This window comes from Nelumbo lutea, chromosome 1 (assembly GCF_056320005.1).
Source record: "Nelumbo lutea isolate HS-2025 chromosome 1, American lotus-T2T, whole genome shotgun sequence".
Classification (NCBI taxonomy): domain Eukaryota; kingdom Viridiplantae; phylum Streptophyta; class Magnoliopsida; order Proteales; family Nelumbonaceae; genus Nelumbo; species Nelumbo lutea.
The window spans coordinates 161,287,946-161,308,694 of NC_142684.1; the positions used below are offsets into that span (position 1 = coordinate 161,287,946).

A 20,749-nucleotide genomic window follows, 5' to 3' on the forward strand; every position below is an offset into this window, starting at 1 on the left:
CCAGTGGAACTTATCAATAAAAAAATTATTAGAGTCCAGAAGAATGAAGAATTCAGTGTAGACACCAATGATTGGATGGCAGACACTGGTAGGGCTATCAATGGACTTCGAAAATTCAACATGCAATCTGTTGGATGTTAAAACCTGCATCCAATTAGTAACTGGATTATATGTGGATTTTACCCCATCTGATCTGATAAAAAATCAAGTCGAATTATATGTAATACAATAATGCATATATAGATATTATATATAATATTTGGGTTCAACTATGATACGGAAATACATGATACTGGAAAAACTTACATCCAATTAACCGGTATCAAAAAAGAGGTGACCAATCAGGTGGTCTTCATCACAATTCACAGGGGTGCTTTAATTGGTCAAAGCTCTTCCAGTACCATGTCTTTTTGGTACCATAGATTTTCCCTTTATTTATATATGATTTATATATGTATAACTTAAAAATAATTAATTTTTTCTTTATTATATCTTTGAAAAAAGGAAAGGTAATTTTATTAAGAAAAAAGAGTAGGATACAAATAGGCCCCCAAAAACAGGCCCAAAACCCAGATTACATTACAACTCAAGAAGACTTCAAGAGTTCATCTGGGCTCCAAACTCCCTGGTTTGGAAACCTTTTACAGATGCAGTCCAAGAAACCACTTTTCCAAAGGAACTAGAAATGAGGCTGTCTTCTTTGGTCTTGTTATGGAACACTATATTATTCCTCTCCACGCAGATAGTGCTGATCACTGCTGCAGGAATTGATCTCCATACACTTTTGGCCAACATGGAAAAGCTTTAAACAATCCCAGCACCATATCAGATCCAACACAGAATTTGGCATGGCCCAGGATATACCCACAGAGGAAAGATAGTGATTCCATAAAGATCATCAAAAATAAAAAAAGATAGTGATTCCATAAAGACATCAAAACAGAACAGTGGAGGAACAAATGACTGTTGTCCTCTTTCTGCTGACCACATAACACACACCTTAAGTCTTGAATTTGCATTCCTCTCCTCAACAGGCTTTTCTTAGTGAGGCAAGAGCATTTACTTGGGTAGGGGCTGTCACATTCCAAATGGTAACAGCTGGAAAGTCAGGTCCCGTCACCTCCCAAAGGACCTTACATTAAATGATCCGTAGTCCAGATCCAGCTCCAGCTATATTCTTCCAGCAGGTTTATGGTCTGATTGGATACCAGCTCAAACAACTCCCTCACTTGATTAATTTCCCAAACCCGGACGTTTCCTTTAAATGAGGGGCTCCAAATGATAGAGTTGTTTAAGACTTCGTAGCAATAAGCCACCAGAGCATCCTGATTGTCAGCTAGGAGATACAACTGAGGAAACGACTGTGCCAAAGGCCTTTCTGCACACCATTTATCTTTCCAGAATTTTAAATGCTGACCATTTCCCACCTTCTGAACCAGACCCCTATTCAGCAAGGAGTACAAATCCATGATCTTCTTCCAAAGGGAGCACCCTAGGGAATTAACACTAGATCTAGTCATCCAGTCACCTCTGTCAGTGTCATATTAAGCTGCTACCAGTCTCCTCCAGCTATCCCTCTCTGTCCCAAACCTCCAGATCCATTTTTCAAGGAAAGGCTTCATTGAATATTGTCAGTTTTCTAATCCTCATACTCCATTTTCCTTTGGGAGAGCAAATTTGGTCCCAACTGACCAGGTGTGTTCTTTTTTCCTCACCCCAACCTTTCCATAAGAAATCTCGCCGGATTTTTTCCACCCTTTGGGCCACTTTTGTTGGAATAGGGAAGAGAGAGAAAATAAGAGATTAGATTTGAGAGGGAGCTTTCGAGGAGAGTGATCCTGCCTCCCAAAGTTAAATATTTGGCTTTCCAAGAAGCTAACTTTCTTTCCAGCATTTCCACCATCGGATCCCAAATCAAAGATGAAGTACACTTCGCTCCTAGAGGCAAACCAAGGTATATGGTAGGCAGGAAACAATTTGACAGGCCAGAACCTCATTTAAAGGTTCAAGATTCTCAATCCTGCCCACTGGAATTAGTCTACTCTTAGATCAATTTACTCTCAACCCTGTTACCACTTCGAACCAGCTCAGAACCCCTAAAAGAATTTCAAGTTGATCTACTTCAGCATCAATGAAGCAAAGAGTGCCATCTGCAACTGGAGCAGCTGGACTTTCTCCCCCCTGGACATGCTTCAAAGCCTTTCCACAAACCCAACTCGCCTACTTTTTTCACAAAAGTAGTTAAAATCTCCATAACACAGATGAATAGAAGACAGGAAAGGCATCCGCTTGTCTAAGGCCTCTAGTACTTTTGAAGAATCATGCTGATTGACCATTCACTAAGACTGAAAATTTTGGAGAGGAAATGCATACCTTCATCCAGTTTCTCCATTTCTAACCAAAATCCATGCTCTCCAAAACAAAATCCAAACACTTCCAATTCACATGGTCATAGGCTTTCTCCAAGTCTAGCTTACATAACAACCCCAGCCTACCCTCCCTCTTCCTTGAATCTATTAGTTCATTGGCCACCATAACACTGTCTAGCATTTGCCTGCCAGGGACAAATTCAAACTGGTTTTTTTATATTACTGAATCTACAAGTTTCTTAAGTCTTTCAGCTAGGACCTTTGCCAAAATCTTATAGCAACTGTTCAAAAAACTGATTGGCTGAAAATCCTTAATATTTGTTGCAACTGTTCAATAAACCGATGCACAAAACTGATTTTTTTCTTTATTTTATTGAGAATAAGGCAAAGCCAGGTTAAATCCAAATGCAATCCAAGTCTGATATTTCGGATCGGATTTGGATTTAGAATGTTAATAATTGAATCAGATTCAGATGTAACTGGATCTGATCCAAATCCAACCTGATTACACATGTTTTGTACATCAAATGAAGTAGGATCTAGGATCCTTGGCACAATAAGGAGTTAAAGATCAATATTTCTACAAATATTTAGGGTTTAGAAGACCTGCTTGACATCTTGATTTATTAAGAACTTTCTAATTGTCTACAAGGATTTTTAGAATGCTTTTAGTACTTTTTGGCCCTTGTTTACGAGAAATTCATCTATGCATTTGCATTCTTATGTATAATCGCTGTCCTTCATTGCATATTTCTAACCTTATTCCCAATTTAGTTCAAGCTTCTTTTGGTAGTTTAGTTCATGCTTTTTTCTTCAAAAAATGAGGCCTCATGGGACCTAATCCTCATATCTTGAGGCTTACACCTCAAACATTAGAAGATCCTAGAGCGTCACCTCATACCTCTGAGTTAACATTGGAGTGCACTCATTCAAGTTGCAAAATACATGCAATCATCGTGGCACTACAAGGTTACTTTTAAACTCAACAGTTAATTCCAATTTTATGCAAAATAAGTGGACCAAACACCCTTACAAAGAAGTAACAACTCCAGGTAGACAAGTCATTAACAAAGAATGAAAAATCCTTTTCTCTATCATATTATAGCTCAGACCACAACAAACTTAAGAATATGTTAAGCAGCATATACTGATATACATGGAATTAAAAAGATCATCATGGCTTAAGGAAGAATAAATTAACTCCAAGTAGAGTAAACAAGCACATGAATTATCTAATATGCATGCACAAACTTAATGTCCAAGTAATAATAACCATTTTGAAAAGTACCTGATTTGCTCTACGCCCTAAACCCATTAAAAAGTTATCAGGCTTTATATCACGGTGAAGAAAGCCCCTTGAATGCATATATTCAACTCTGTTAATCTGTATAAGAGGAAAAAAATAGAACATCAAAAGAGAGTAAAATAAATAGAATAGAGTTAATGATCACTGACTGTTTTGAGCTTTGACAAAAGAACTAAATAAAAGAGAAGGAGTTAACTTACTAATTGATCAGCAAGCATCAGTACTGTTTTCAGGGAGAACTTCCGATTGCAGTAGTTGAACAAGTCTTCAAGGCTTGGCCCGAGAAGATCAATAACCATTACGTTGTAATCACCTTCAACTCCAAACCATTTGAGGTGGGGAATTCCCGCTTCATACAAATTGAATAAATTTTTATTGATCAATATAAGAGAATAAATCAGAATAAAGTCCAAGTTTAATAGATCAAACAAATTAAACCCATCCACTTTTTTGATAGTTTACCACACAATCTTTTCCATGTGAAAATACTTATAATTATACTCCATAACCATAAATCTTTACCATCGGGGGGGATTGAAACTTACTTCCACCTTGAAGAAGCATATATAACTTTGATTCATAGTGAAGTTGAGGGTGTTTAGTCTTCACAGATTCCTAAAATTAAAATATCAAAGAAACTTTAGGTTGAGAGCTTGAAATTAAAGAAATCATTAACTATGTTACCAGGATATAGCAAAAGCATGACTGTATACAATATCATATATGAAACTTTAACAAAAAATGAAATATCCAACATGATATGACACCCTTGTAAAGCAGAGGTGGGGGGGTATAGAGCTGCTTGAGCAGTTTTTTTGTAAATCCCTGTGTACAGCTTCTTGTTGCACATGGTTTTTCTTCTTTAATAAATTCATACTTTACCTGTTTCAAAATATAAGATGCTGAAACTGATAGCCAAATGGACAAGAAAAAAGAAGTTCCATATTCCTCATTCCCTTCATTTAAGGAAAGGAAGGATGATTAAATGTTTTTCATGGTAATGCCAGACAAGGCTGGATGCAGTGCAGTTAAAGCATCACCTAAGCATTGACTAGGAGATCACCTGGGCATTTTGGAGGCCCACTGCCTAGACATCTTAGTTATGCCCCCTTTACATATTGATATGAATGTGAGTTGTGCAACTCATTTTTGGTCAATGAGAACACATATAGAGCTAAAAATTAGGTCTCTTAATCCCTTTTTGTGTATGCTGTTTCCCTTTGAACCAAAGACCTTACTCAGAAATCTTGTCAATAGTTCTGAAAATAAAGCACAAGTAGAGTTATTCATCGTTTACTGGTTTAATATTTAAAAATTTACATGAAATTCCTAAATACTATGTATCATCACCATAATCTAAGCCTTGTCCCATCTATATGGGGTTGGCTACATGAATCCTGTTTCAGCATTCCATTCTGTAGAGTGTCATTTTTTTTTTAATAAAGATAGGGTAAATTTTATTCAAAGAAGCATGAAATGACATTCTATAGAATGTCATATCCATTGTTAAATTATGGGCACTTAAATCATTTCTTATTACTTCCACCCAAGCCCTGTACAGTATGCCCCTAGCTCTTCTAGTCCCTTTAAAGATAACTTTTTTTTTTCTAACAGGTGCTGTAAATGGTCTTCTATGCACATAGAATCTGCTTTGAATTCAATACAAAAAAAAGGTCTTCTATGCACATGATCAAACCATTTAATCTGCTTTCTCTCATTTTATCACCTATTCAAGCTACTCGTATGTTCCTTCATTGACTTCATTTCAAACCCTTTTCTTCCTAGTTTTACCACTCATCCATATAAGCATTCACATTTTTGCCACACTCATTTTTTGGACATGCTGGTTCTTAACTGCCCAGTACTCTGCTCTGTACAACATAGCTGACCTTACAACTTTATATAGATTTTTCCTTTTATTCGGAGTGATATTTGCCTATCACATAAGACTACAGATGCATCCCTCCAATTTTCCCATCCTGCTGTAATTCTATGAGAAACACCTTCAATCCGTCCTTTGTCACCAATTATTGAGCCAAGGTAATGGAAGTGGTCAAATTGAATTATCTCTTTTTCTCTAATCCTAAGTGTACCCTGGTTTACACTTCTATTACTATCAATTTACACTGCATATACTTTGTTTTAGCCCTACTTATTTTAAAGTCTCTGGTTTCTGTAGTTGCCCATAAATCTATTTTGGACTTAATTCTTTGCTAGTTTCATCAATTAATACTATGCCTTCAGCAAGTATCAGGTACCATCTAAATAGTAAATACTTATGTATGATTGTATAAATACGCTATGAGATGTGTAATGATTTATTTACATCTTTGTTCCCTTGGGTGAAACCTAGTTGTTACCTGGTCATCAACTTGCCTTGACAGGCCAAAAGGCCCAAAGCACCTATATGTGCTTGGTTGCCTTAACTGCACTGCCTGGATCTCAGGTGGAACGCTTGCAAGTTATAAGGTGTTATTCCTAATGTTTTTATTTTCCCTTTCTAAGAGAAAACATCCTTATGGTTTCTTGGATTAACTAAATTTTGTCAGGACCTAATGGTACTTAATGATCATGAATGCTGAAAAAACAAAAGCCCATAAAGCTAAAGGGGAGGAGGATAAACCAAAATATATATCAAGGAGATCATATGAAAAAAAAAAAAGAGAGAAAAGGCATGTGACAGAAAGAGAAGGAGGGAGGGAGTTTAGTGTTTGCGTTGCTTATTGCAATTAGCATAAAAAGGGAAGAGGTTAAGAACTTAAGAAACAGGAGAATAGATAAAAATGATTACAATAGCGGAGCAAAACATGGGAGTAAGCTTCCGTGCTCCCTTCACTTTGAGTTAAATACCAAAAAGTTATTCATTCCTTCACAAACAACATATTCACAACGAAGGAAGGGTTTGAACCTGCTTAATCTACCCAATAATTCAAAACAGTTTACTGACTAATATTACAAAAGTGCAATTCACAAATTAAACCATGTCCTACACCGCAAATGAAAATCCCCAGAACGAAAGGAATGTCATACCAGCTTGATAGCCACTTCCTCTCCGCTTTGAACATTAACCCCTGAATCAAATTGCAGCACCAAAAAATAGGAACTTCTCAGGAAATCGGCGGGAAGAGAAATGCGGAATGCAGAAAAGAAAATTAGAAAAGAGGAGGGAAAAAAAACCACTACCACATAGGAACAGCAAGCAGCATACCTAGATAAAGCTCACCGAAAGATCCACTCCCGATCTTCCGCCCAAGCTTAAACTTTCCCCCAATAACATGCTCCATGATACAATCCCGTTAAGCAAGCTCCAACCCAATCGCTTGAATACGATAGTAATCTTACCCTTTCGTTGTTTAGATTCCAATCAGATTCACCATACTAAAACAAATACAACTGATGCCTCACCGATCCGTCTTCAAATCCTCCACCGAAGTCCTTAAATCTCCAAAGAAACTCACAGCTACCAAATTTTACACGCTAATCGATGTACACAGAGACCTCCTAATTCTTCAATAATCCACCGAAAACTCCTTTAAATCCCTTAATTTCCAATTAAAAGATGCACCAGAACCTCGAAAAACAGCGCTTACAAGTTAATCAATCCTCCTCATTGACCAGGAAAATCGCAACCCTAAAATCTCCTTCACAATCCAGCAACCCCTGATCTACCACCACCAAAAATGAAACCCCAAATCTACATTACCGGAAGAATCAAACCCTAAATCCCCACTCACAAACCGCGAATAGAAACCCTAATCCTCGAACCATCAACCGACATTGCTGAACCGATCCAATGCGATTGAAGAACAATCCCCCAAAAGGGAATCTCTGATCGAAATATTACAAAAAAGAAATTAACTTTACACCAGAAACCAAAACAAAATGCCGCAAATTCCACGGCAGAAAAAGCAGCAATTCGAATGTTATCCACGGATCTGAAGACGAACCAATTCGAATTTTCGGGAAAAAAATAACGATTTCTCGATAGATTTTAACGAAATGAATGTTGGGGGATAGAGAGAGGAAGAAGAAGAAGAGGAGGAAGAAGAAGAAGAAGAAGAAGAAGAAAGGAAGAGAGAAAAGAGGGTAGGAAATGATAGAGGAAAAGCTGGAGGAGATTTTTGCCTTTCTTTTCCATTTTCTATTATTTTATTACATTATTATTTCTTTTTATATTTTCTTAGTGAAAGAAACTATAATGAGGGGCGAAGCGATACCCTCTCTCAACTTTCTCACCTGCTTTCTCTTTCTCTCCCTCTCTCGCTGCCTAACTCACCTAAAGAAAGGGTGAGGTTCCAGCGCGACCGTTCACGCTGGATTAACCTGTGAACCCTAACGTGTCGAACTTTCATTGGCCAAAATTTAAAAAGTAAATATATTTTCTCAGCGTCTCGGTTTTTGAGCCGATGAGTGGTGAACACGTAGATTGACACGATTTATCAGCGTGAGCGTTTTCGCAAGATCGCTACCCCAATGGCATGATGGGGATGTCAATCGGTCGTGTTTAAAATGGGTTTGTTCAACCCGACCCAACTTAAAACCCGGTTATGACTAACCCGACAGATCCCTAAAAAATGCAGCAGCCTTTGTCTGCCTTTGTTTGCTTGCATCTCAAAATGTGCTGATGCAATGGTCTTTGCCTTTATTTGTTTATATAGTTTGGTAACCGAAATGACCTAAATATTGCCAATTTGAGGGGGTGGGTGGTCCAAATTCAGACCCACTCCACCACATGGGGGATTGAAGATTCCTTGTATGTGTATGTTTCAAGGGATGGATTGATTGGAATTTATTATCCATGTTGTCTTCTTTAGTCATCCATTTGCAATTCTTATCTCATTCACATATTCTTTATATAAGCATGGACATGGATGGATGAACCATGTACTCATGGATGGATGTATAGATGGAACGATGATGAAATTGCATGTGTGTGTGTGCATACATTATGGTTACAACTTACAAGTCATCCATGACTGGGCATGGCCACTTCATACATGGGCGTTAGAGATTCATTGTATGTATATGTTTCACGGGATGGATTGGATTCTTTATCTATGTTGTCTTCATGCTTAGTCATCCATCTCCATCCCTTTATCTCATTCACATATTCTTTATATGGGGCATGGATGGATGAAAATGTTTGCGTATGTATGTGCATATATGGTTATAAGACATGGGCATGGGTCATTGATTGGTGTTAAAAGGGCAATGGTGGTGGTACTAGTGAGGCCAATATCATTAGATTCAATAAGCATGATGGGCAAAATTGGGAACTGGCAGTTGATGAATCTGAATCTGCTACCAACAAGACGCTATCAGCACAACTTCCAACACGACCTATAGTCGCACATCTCAAACATGACTGTCGGCAGCAGATTGAGGCGTTATAGCTAATACAGTTTTTAGGTTGCTCAATTCTTAAAAATGTTGATGATTTGGTCAAATACGTATGAATTGGATAAATTAGAATTATTTACAGTTTTTTTCATTTTTATATTAAATTTATTAATAAGTATCATGCTTCATAATGTTCACTTTTATACTTAGTTCGATGCAAACTAGCTTCAAAAGATCATATGCAATCAAATTTTCTCGCTTATTATATTTCATTTAGATGAATGGCATGGACCCAGCCACCAAAATGATTTATTTTATAGGTAGTCTGACGACATTGGGTGGAGCTATTTCACTTTTCACGACAAGATGAAAAGTTGCATGGATGATAGAACCCAGCTTTTTTCTGTCATGAATTAACTTTCAAACAAATTAGGTTTAAAGGTAAAAGGAAGAACAAATGCATGGTGTTGTATTGTATGAGATAAGCATTGATTGTTGTCGAATGTCCATCAAACGTTTGGTTAAAGTCTAGGTCACCCAACCAATTGTTGGACTTTCGTCCAATAGCCTCGCCTAATCAAGTTAGGTTAAATGGGATTAGCAGTTAGAATGCCGCTAAAAGGTACCACACTAATCTTTATTTGTACTGCAAATCTGAATTGAATATAAATTTTGCACGTGCTTCAGTTTTGTATTTATTAATTTGATGGATGCATTTCGGTAAGATCAAGTTCAAATATTTGTCACTTAAGCTTAGGGGTCTGGTTATCGGTTTGAATGTTTCAACCATTTGGACTCATTCTAACAAAAAAATAAAAAATTTAAAAGAATTGAAAAATGGTCAAAACCATTCGAACTGTTCAAATAGTTAAGTTGAGCATTTTGCTGACCAAAATCAATGGTTTGGGGGAAAAAAGCGATTTTGGGAGAAAACATAGGTTTTTCTGGTCCGACTGTCCGGTCTAGTCTGGTTTTGAAAACCATGTGTAAAACATTGTACTTTTGTATTAATTTGTATGTGTTTGCACTATGTATTTGTACTCTTTCCAAACTAAGCCTTATCAGCAGTGTGTAGGCCTTTAGGGGTGGATTCAAGCCGAGTCAAGCTGAATAGTACGAGGCTCGAGCTCGACTCGCCAAGGTAGTACAAAGCTTGAGCTCGAGTTCAGCTTGAGTCAAAAACTCGTAAGCTCGAGCTCGACTTGAGAAAAATATGTTTTATAGAAATAAAAATATGTTTATTATATATATATATATTTATTTATTTATTATTATTATTATTATTCGAGCTCGGCTTGCAAGCCTCACAAACCGAGATATATTAGGCCCGAGCTTGGCTCGATTATTAAACGAGCCTATAAATTGGGCTCAAGCTCGACTCATAGCTCGGTTGAAATTGAGCCGAATCGAACTCGAGTAACTTGTGAAGAGCTCGGCTCGTGGCCACCCCTAGCAGTGTGTATTGGGCATATCATAATATATCAAATACCAGTCCCACCCTGATATGTGCAATATCTTGCTAAGACGTCCCCGTCCTCTTGAAATTCAAAAAAAAAAAAAAAAACTTCAAAAAAACGAAGCACTATGTTCAAAGTATCAATATACCCCTTTTGGTGTATCAAGGTGTATTGTTTACAAATAATGTATCAAGGTGTATTGATATTTTGACCCTTGAGTATAGTAGGGTTGTAGAAAATGAGGGAACTGACATAAATATAAATATGTTCCTAAAAGGATGCAAACCTACTTTGGTTTTGCGCTCATAATTTTTTAAAGTAACTTGTATGGCTGTGACAGGGCATGAATCTTGATGTTGGAATCAATCAGTCAATCTACTTGATATTGAGAAATTTTGAGTTCCAAGTTTGCTTACATTTGAGTGCAAATTCGCTTTGGTTCTACATTAGCAATCTTACCAAATGCATTGCACTCTACTTATACAAAACTCATACTTTCAGTCTCATTTTGTACTCACCGATGGTACAAAATGCCAAATTCTTTCTTGTATAAAGTGGGGAACAATTCATCTTACTTCCTACCACACTCTCAAACAAATTGTCTCGTCCTATCTGCATTCTCCTTTGTAGGAACCACTACATTTTAATTCTCATAAGGCCACGTTTGTTTGAGGTGTAAAATTGAACCGGGGTAAATTTTACACCCCGGTTCGATTTTGCAAGCATTTGGATAGAGTGTATATTTACACCGTAAACCTATGTAAAAATCCATTTTGAAATATTTTTACATCGATAATTGATGTAAAAATAGCATCAAAATTATCAATGTAAAACTTACATATTTCTATCATCGAAGTAAAATTCCTCTCACTCTAATGTCTCTCTTCTCCATTTCTCCATCTACTCCATCTCAACCTCCACCTTTCTTATGGTTTCTCTCTCATCGGCTATAGGCTAAAGCCTATTCAGACTATATTTGGACAAGAATGTCATAGTCCGAATTCAAATAACTTGGGATCCGTTGGATCAGGATTGTTGCATCACATAGAATTGTTGCTAAGTACATACTGGTGTATGGTTGGAAATTTACACTAACGTGTATTCCAAATTCCGATAAAAAAATCATCAAAATTTACACCTTGACAACCAAACATGATTGGCGCAAATATTCAAAACACAAGGGTTCCAATTTCCATTCATCATTGAACCGGTTCATATTTTCTATCGATGTAAAATTGAATTTACACCTAAAACAAACAACCTAAACAATTAAGATGGTCAAACATGAAGAAAGTAAAAAATGAATTTACACTCAATCTACTTGCCCTCCCAAGCATTTATATCATTGTAAATGAAAAGAGTCTATGCCTTAGAGCATAACTTTTGCAATGTGATTCCAATATAAAAGTTCGCTTTGTTCAAGGGAATATAGATCTGAAATCAAAATAAGGGCCTATTAATTTGCTCTAAAGTCTGACATCTGAAAGTACAATAATTACATTAAGAGATATATTGGTATTGGTGAACTTTTCTTTCTTCCGAACTTTGAATGCAAAGAGTGTTGTTCTGAATTCTAAAAATGATCAAATATCCATTTTGACCCCATATATGAGAGTTTTTGTTTGTTTTTTAGGGAGTATCATTGAAAGCAAAAAATTGTATAATTGCACTTTAAGAGATAAGAGATAAGAGATAAGAGGAAACGAACAAACCCTAAGAATTCCATTCTCATTATTGGTGGAAAAGCATTTCCCCATTTAAGGGAATGGTCATTCCCTCCCCCTCCCCTGGGAATGAAAATCCATTCCAATCAATTCTGATTCCGATTATGAACTAATTGGACCTTGAGATTTTTCATATAGTGACTACTATTTAAGCCTCAACTCTTGGATTGTTGGAATAAACATTAAGCCCTTGATTGAAGTAAACTGACTTATTTCTTGATTTTAAAATATTATTTGAACCACTACTGCTTGGTTCATCCAATTTGCTCTCGTTGGCTCTTAACCTCTTATATCAGAGGTATTAGAGCTACTAATGTTTTATATCTCCTTCACCTGAGAAAAACAAATGTTTTTAAAACCAACACAAAACAAAACCATTTTCCTGTTCAAATGGTAGTTAATGGTTTATCCTCTTTGATTTCATAATTAAATAAAAAATATATAAAAATGCAAAACACATATCTCTAAAACTATATATCATCACATTAAACAAAAAATAAGTGTAATAAAATGGCTAAACAAAGAACTATATATCATCACATTATTGGCAATAAAAGAAATAATGTTATTAATGATGAAAATGGCTAAAAATACACAAAAGAAAAAGAACTACTGTCTAACTCATGATCCATTGACCAGGTCAAATGGGTAAGTAAGCCAACCAGATAGGTCATTTTAGTTATTAACCAAGTGAATAGTTCCTTACAAAAAATGAAAGTGATTCTGGGTAAAACAAACATAGAAATATGGCCAGATGATTAAACAACATGTTGAAGACATTGATATAAACTACAAGTGGAGTCTCTTAAGTTGAAAGGTGACAATCCACCACTAGGAATCTTCGATTGTTTTTCATTGTTATATAGGTTTTGATAACGACAATGAAATTATTATTAGTATATACATTATTTGAAATTGCCAAGTGCAACACATGTGCACATTTAATAGTGTATCATAGATATTTGGTCCGAAGCATTTTTTAGTTAGAGTATCAAAGAAAAAAAATTGGTTACCATTAGAAGAATTGTACCTTAATTTATTTTTTCTTCATTTTCATGGGGCTACATAATGGGAGTAGCCACCACCAAACCCATAACTCCTAATCCTAGTACGATGGGATTTGATCCTATGTCTTCCCTACAACCAGCTAGAGACCTTTTTTATTGAGCCAATTTTCGTCTACAAATATAAAGGCACATTTCAATTTTGATAAATTGGACATAATCCCTTGCAAAAGGACAAAAGAGGGCCCATTAATTACAGGGATGCATATGAGTGCTTGTTGCTTTCAGATGGTTCAAAGTATGAATACACCCCATTATACATGGGTGTTTCCAAGACTCGTTCTTTATTTTTTATTCAAAATTACACGGGGCCGGTCTTAGGCCTGACTAGTGACTACCCCTTGAAAATCATAAAAGAAAAATAAAATATCTTGCATATTAGAACGTTATTGATACGATACAATGTATTTATACATGACGAAATTTTGAATCTTATTTTCAAAAATATAATTTTATTTATTTATTTATTTTTGATAAATAAATATAACTTTACTTTATTCATTTTGGCGTTCCCTTTTAATAAAAAAACAGGATGTACTCTTGTTCATAATTAATATGCTAATAATGTACATTTTTATTATCATTGTTTATAGCTTCGTCAGAATGGGTCACATACCTTCAATAAAACATGGAGAGAGGAATGGGGCCTCAAGTTTTTTCTTTTTTTCTTTATTCCAAACTTTACTCAAGGGACAGTTTTATTAATTATCCAACATGGAAAGGAAAATGTTATATATGTGCATTAAGAATCAAAGCCAGAGCAGGCTTTAGCCAGTCTCAACAAAGGTATTAGTATTACTGAGGTACATGCGTTGCCTACCAGCTAGACAGAGTATCGTGATAGAAACAGGGCTTAATTAGGTCCATGCGTTGCCTACCAGCCAATTTTGCTGTTGACCTTAATCAATCAGGTTAGGCTGGCCCACTGTGGCCATGTCTACCTCTGGAAACCACCTTTGGAGACTAGCTTATAACTAGAGGAAGGTGTTGTCATAATTAGAAGAAGAACATGATCATTTCCAAAGGGCCATTAACTAGTAGGTCTTATCTGGCTTGAAGGTGAACACTCTGGGCTGGGTTCAGTTCTGTCTTCATTTTCAGTGCTATATTGGGCTAATGGGCTTGACCTCATGTTACAACTCAAACTAGCGGAGGGTCCCTGCTTTGTAGGAGCAGTATTGGAATTTTAATATTGCTATTTGCTACATTAAAAAAAGATAATGATATCTTAATAAGAAACTTGCAATTATAAGTACTCAAGTCTTGAAATTCATATAAAGACTTAAAAGAGATTATTATATACTGATTTTTTAAATATTGCTTCAACAAAGTATCTCATATAAAAGAGTGCGATCATGTAGTGATAGTTTTGAGTTCTACTTCATAGTTGTCCTTTGTTTCATATCGAGAACTCCTAGTTGACTCGGACAGTGGGACTGCTCGGCCCGGGAACCATCCAAGCAACTAGTTCCATTTTACCCCAAACCCGATCCCTGGCCAAAAATCATTGAATCAATTAATAACCCATTGACCCAGACGATCAACCCGTCAACCCGTTCAACAGTTTTTGACAATTTTTATTTTTTAATTATTTTTGTTGTTAGAACGGGCCATCCGTTTGAACTAGACGATCGAACCGTCAACCTGAACACTAGTGGCTAGAATGGTTATGTTTTCGAGTTGTTTTTTTTTCTAGATGTCAATAATTAGACAAAATAACTTTGTAGTCATAGTCATGGGAAAAGTGGACATTGCAAGGGATTCCAAAACCTTGAAAGATAAATTCAAAGTGAGCTTAAACATAGAAAAAAATTGGCGGTAAATCCACCAAATTGGAAAAACCAAGGAAAAAAATCAGAAAATTGAGTCCAAAGTTTCACTTTAAGATGGAGCTAAATATACATGCAATTAAAGAAAGAGACAAAGTAGATCATGTTGTAAGAAAAAAAAAATTGCACAAGAAAACCCAAAGAAAAAACAAAAGGGAAGAAATAAAATGGTGGTAAACCCTAGACCGTTTTGGAGGATCTTGAAGAAGAAGACCAAATGCAAAAAAAAAAGCAGAAAATGAAAAAAAGAGGAACATACCACACATGCTCGAATAAAGCTCATAGTAGAAGAAACATTTGAACAGTGAAAATTCAAAAGCATAAAAAATCATGGTTATCAAATCGCCATTGACCCAGATGGATGGACATTTTAGCCTGGGAACGGTCCAGGCAACTGGTTTCGTTTTACCCCAATCTCGGTCCCTAGCCAAAAACTATTGAATCAGCCAATGACCCATTGACCCAGGTGGTCGAGCCGCCAACCTGTTTGACCTGTTCAATGGTTTTTTCCCATTTTTTATTTTTAATTGGGAATTGTCCAGTTAGTCGATTCTATTTTATCCCAATCCTGATCCCTGGCCAAAAACCCTTGAATCAGTCAATGACCTATTGACCCGGTGGTCGAACCGTTGACTCGTTGACCCATTCAATGGTTTTTGGCCATTTTTTTATTTTTTAATTTTTGTTGTCAAAATGGGCCATCCATTTGTACTGCATGTTTGAACCATTGACCCGAAAACTGGTGGCCAAAATGGTTCTATTTTTGGGTCATATGGGTCACACACTCGAATGACATAACACGTATAATATTGCCTAATGGACCTTACACACTCAATTTTTTGCTTCTAATTTTTGTTGTTAGAATGGGTCGTCCATTCGAACTAGATGGTCGAACCACCATTTTTTTTATTTTTTAATTGGTAACCGTCTAGGCAACCAGTTCCATTTTACCCCAATTCAGTTTGAACTGGACATTTGAACCATCGATCTGAAAATCGGTGTCAAGAACGGTTCCATAATTTTCGCCTGTAATTTCTGTTGTCAGAACGAGCCGTCCATTTGAACTAGGCGGACGAACCGTCAACCAAAAAACCGATGGAAGATAAGATATATAAAATTCCATATGTTTGTTTCTTGTAATTTGAGAATTTTGAAGAATCTTTAGTAATTACAATGGATTTGGATTACTACCATTATAATTTTTAGTAATTTTGCCTGTAATTTTTATTGTTAGAATGGGTCGTCCATTTGAACCGGACAGTCGAACTGTTGACCTGAAAACCAATGAAAAGAACAATTCCATAATTTTTTGCCTATAATTTTTGTTGTCAAAACGGACTATCTGTTTGAAGCAGACGGTCGAACAATCGACCTAAAAATCGATGGCAGATAAAATATACTTTTTTATATTTATTTCTTATAATTTGAGAATTTTGAAGAATCTTTAGTAATTATAATGGATTTGAATTACTGCCATTATAATCGATAAATTTAATTAGTAATTAAATTAATGCTATATAATCGTTATATATATATATATAAGTAATTATATAAATTATAAATTAATGTAGAAAATGAGTACAAACATGGATGGCCCTTTATGGTTAGGGCTGTCAATGGATTCCGAAAATCCGATACCCATTCGATTATCCCGGATTAAAATGTTAGGCTTGTATAATGATCATTTGAGGATAACCCTATCTGACTCGCTTAAAAGTTGAGTATGATTAAAAGGCTAAATTATAAATAGGCACCCTTTGCTTAGAGGGTGATAAAACTTGGCCAAACTTACTAAATTATCCATCCAACATTCCATGGGTTAACAACAACAAATAACAAATATCAAGATAATGGGCATACATTGGACTGGATTGGATTGGACCAAATCCAGTCCAATCGACACCCTTAGCCAGAGTTAATCGATGACAATAGAAAGGAATATGAAGAGAATTTAGGTAAAATATAAGGGCATTGATCAAAAGAAAAAGACAAAATATCAATGTGATGGGTATTGACTATTGAGGATGGGACGTGACACATTGACAATACAAGATCGATATGGATGGATTCTAATCCAATACCGAAATAATTTTTCTTTGGCGCATGCATGGCTGATTTTACTAAAGCTATGCTTGATTTCATGGAAAAGTTTTGATCAAACACATAAAAACAGAAGTGCTCAGCCATTTGTTATTTAGGGGTGTTCGGTACAATGACATAGTATTGTCATTGCATTTTGGGTTAATCATATAATTAATATAATCAATGGGGTGTTCAACAACATCATTGAATTTAATTTGCTTTTGAAACAAAAATAATTGTTACATCAAAAAATAATATAGGATCTGTTTGGTTTGCAGTTGAAATTGGAATGGTCAATTCCCATGATCTATTTGGTTTAGACAGGAATAGAAATATGAATTATAATCAACAGGAATGAGATTTCATTTTCAAAGGAGAGGCAGAAAATGGCCATTCCCTAAAATGGGGGAATGCCATTTCAACAAAAATGAAAATAGGATTTCGATTCTGCCCAACAAAACAGTTGGAATTAGAATAATCCACTCTGATTCAGATTCCAGACCCCTATTCCCACAAACCAAATGGGGCCATAGTTCTGATGATGCAGTTGTTTTTGTTTTTGAAAACAAACCAACCATATTGCCAAATACCCTCGAAATTTATGAGAAATATATTTCGTCCCATCATATATGAATGCTATTTCAACTAAAAAGCTGAAGTATGTGAGAAATGTCAAATTTGACATTTTAGAAATAAAGAATAATTTATATTAATGAACTCAAAAATGTTTTCAAAATGTTTCATTTCAGGTGATACAATTTTTTTTTACGCACAAATTCATATTGATCAATTAAAATACAATATCAACACAATACCACTATATCAAACACCGCTTAAAAGAATGCAAAGGGGATATTCCGAACTACATTCTTCCGAAAAAAGATCTAACAATTTATTTGGTCTCCCCCTCACATATAATATACATGGATCATGTTAACATGCATGCACATCGAGATGCGAATTAGTGGCATCAATCTCATGAGTCGAAGAATTGAACCAAGATAGAGAGTCAGAGACTTGTGTGTAGGGCGGAATCGCTGCAGAGAAAGATTAATAACTAAAACTTGGAAACCTGCTGCACCTCGAGAAGAGCCACCCTGCCTCGTGAACGTAGAGATACTCAGGCTCCGGTAGACAAACGCATATGTGGGCTGGCGTACCCCTTAAATAATTATATATTATATATACATACATTCATGCATGCATCACGCCCTCATGGGTGCATGCATTCATGCACATGCATACCCACATCTCACATGCATTCCATCCTCAGCATTTCAAATAGTCATGGTCCATAGACATTGTTTTTTGTTGTTGTCTACAGTGGAGATCCAAGTTCTTTGATCCTCTAGTCAATTGTATTACAAATGATAGGTCTTTTCCTTCAATAAGATACTATTATAGTACCAGAAGTGGTAAGTGGTGTTTGGCTAACTAAAATAATGAAGAAAACTATTTGATTTGATGTTTTTGCTAAGTTAATTAGAGTGTGTTATAAGTGGATCTGGTCCACGTTTATGTCTAATTGTTGAGCTGCCTATAGTGTCTTCACTAATTATAAATGTTTTTCTGGTAGGCAATGTGTCAATCACATGTTAGCCCACAGAAGTGGACAAGCAAGCTTAATTGGTTTTATGGGTCTGTCAAGCAATCCCCCATTCCCAATATTATTTGGGCACTGATTAGTCCTCTTAGTCACTGTTTGTTTAGAGTGCAATTTAATTTGCATTAGAACCATGGTTTTTAAAACTGGATTAGACTGGAAAAACCAGGAACTTATCACTTGACCAGTTCTGTTTTCCTCTAAAACCGTTTTTTTTCCTAAAATTGTTGATTTTGGTCAGTAAACCGCTGAACCGTCTGGTTAATCGTTCGAATAGATTTGACCATTTTCTAATTTTTTATTATTTTTATTTTTTGTTAGAATGGGCCGACCGTTTGGGTCAAACGGTTAGACCCAAATGCATGATAGTGCAAAATAAGTTAGGTGTGGCATCGATGCCATTGCTTCAGAGATGTTTTATGAGAAAACAATGTTGTATGCATGAAGATCTGTTGTACCATTTTCTCAAAAAATAATTGCTGTTTGTTTGGCACCGATGCTGCCACATAGGTTATTTTCTGGATAACACTGGTTTTGTTGGTACAAGTATTGTATAATCGTTTTCAGCATTGGTCCCATATTATTCAACGTCCAAGATGATGTCACTTCATTGCACCATTGGCAATAACAGGCAGTTTTTTGAAAAAACATTGAATTTGGCATTTCTTCAGACCACACTTTCCTGATTTCCAAGACGTGATCTGGAGCAACATTTTTTTTCTAGAAAAACAATGCCAAATAAGAAGCCGTTTTCTGAAACACCATTTTTCTGACATGGCACCGATGTGGTGCCGTTTTCTCAATGCCAAACACCACAAAGAACAATGAGAATTTTGGTTCACTACTATGATGGGTTTTACTTTATTTTTCCATGTGCAGGTTTTATTTTAACTTAAACTTCAATGCAAACAAATAAAATAGGGCAAAAGCTGGAAGAGGAATAAATCAAAATTTGAACTCAAGTAGTTTGCAGTTTGCACTCCCATACGTTTACAACAATGCAAATGAAATTGAGATGAAAAACCAGTCCTAAACTTACTAAGCAAAAATTCAGAATTGGGTTGTCTGACTTGAAATCTCAAATTTCGCTAGATCCAATTATATCCAAAATTTTCCTGCCTCAGAATTTGGTAATTTCAGAATGGTTTGATATCCAAGAAGCATAACATGTTGAGTAATTCTAGCCTCAAATCTGCCCAAGTCATTTGGCCTATTTGTGTGGAAGTATGCTTCGACAAAAATCATCAATGAAAAATGGGTGGGAAAGCTGGATGTAGACTCTTTTTCGTGGCCAAAGCAATAGCAGGTGATAACAAGGTGCTTAAGTGCATGAGCATGATGCCCCAGTTTGCTTCTCACACCAACATCACAGTACATCACACTTATATCTTCCTATATGAATGATAATATATAAGTGTGTGAGATATTTCCAATACACAGTTGAAAGTATACTGTGAATTTGATGTGAAGAATCTCTATGAGAAGTAAATCCAGATTGCTGAAATAATAAAGGAACTGATTTGGACGCATGTCTGACGTTATATGTCCATTTTGCAATGACCAAGGTGAGAATTTACCACACCTTTTGTTTGACCATGACGATATCCTGGTGGAAATTAAGCTGATAGAGACTCAAGAGGAGAGCCATGTGCTGTTGCGTGGTACTATACTCATGCATGTGGAATATTTGGTGTGCAAGGAATGCTATGGTTTTGGATGGAGTTCAGTTTAAACCTCTCAGCGTCATTGGTCGTGTACATTCCGTCATGGAGAATATTGGTCATGCTTTTGTTGAGAACACCCAAGAAGTGATGGAGACGTTGATATGCACATTTTCTCGGATTCGGATTCAGTTCTCACCAAATCATATTTACAGTCTCTTGCAACTGTTTATTAGGAATATACAAGTACGGAAATATTTTCAATATACAATTGCAAAAGGTTGTAAAGACGGTGTGAGGGTTAAATTCGAATT

General features: G+C 35.9%; 1 protein-coding gene across 2 annotated transcripts in view; it reads right to left on the reverse strand.

The window, feature by feature from the left end:
• Window positions 1-7,931, reverse strand: part of LOC148878773 (casein kinase 1-like protein 10) — a 30,473-nt gene extending 22,542 nt beyond the window's left edge. For both annotated transcript variants that reach the window (XM_088959999.1, XM_088959992.1), the window contains exons 1-5: window positions 6,884-7,931; window positions 6,706-6,746; window positions 4,221-4,290; window positions 3,876-4,024; window positions 3,658-3,753 (exon numbers count right to left, since the gene is read on the reverse strand). In XM_088959999.1, coding sequence (XP_088816125.1) covers window positions 3,658-3,753; window positions 3,876-4,024; window positions 4,221-4,290; window positions 6,706-6,746; window positions 6,884-6,959 — 432 coding nt within the window. In that variant the 5' untranslated portion in view covers window positions 6,960-7,931. The remainder of the gene's footprint in view (window positions 1-3,657; window positions 3,754-3,875; window positions 4,025-4,220; window positions 4,291-6,705; window positions 6,747-6,883) is intronic.
• Between the last annotated feature and the right edge of the window lie 12,818 nt (window positions 7,932-20,749).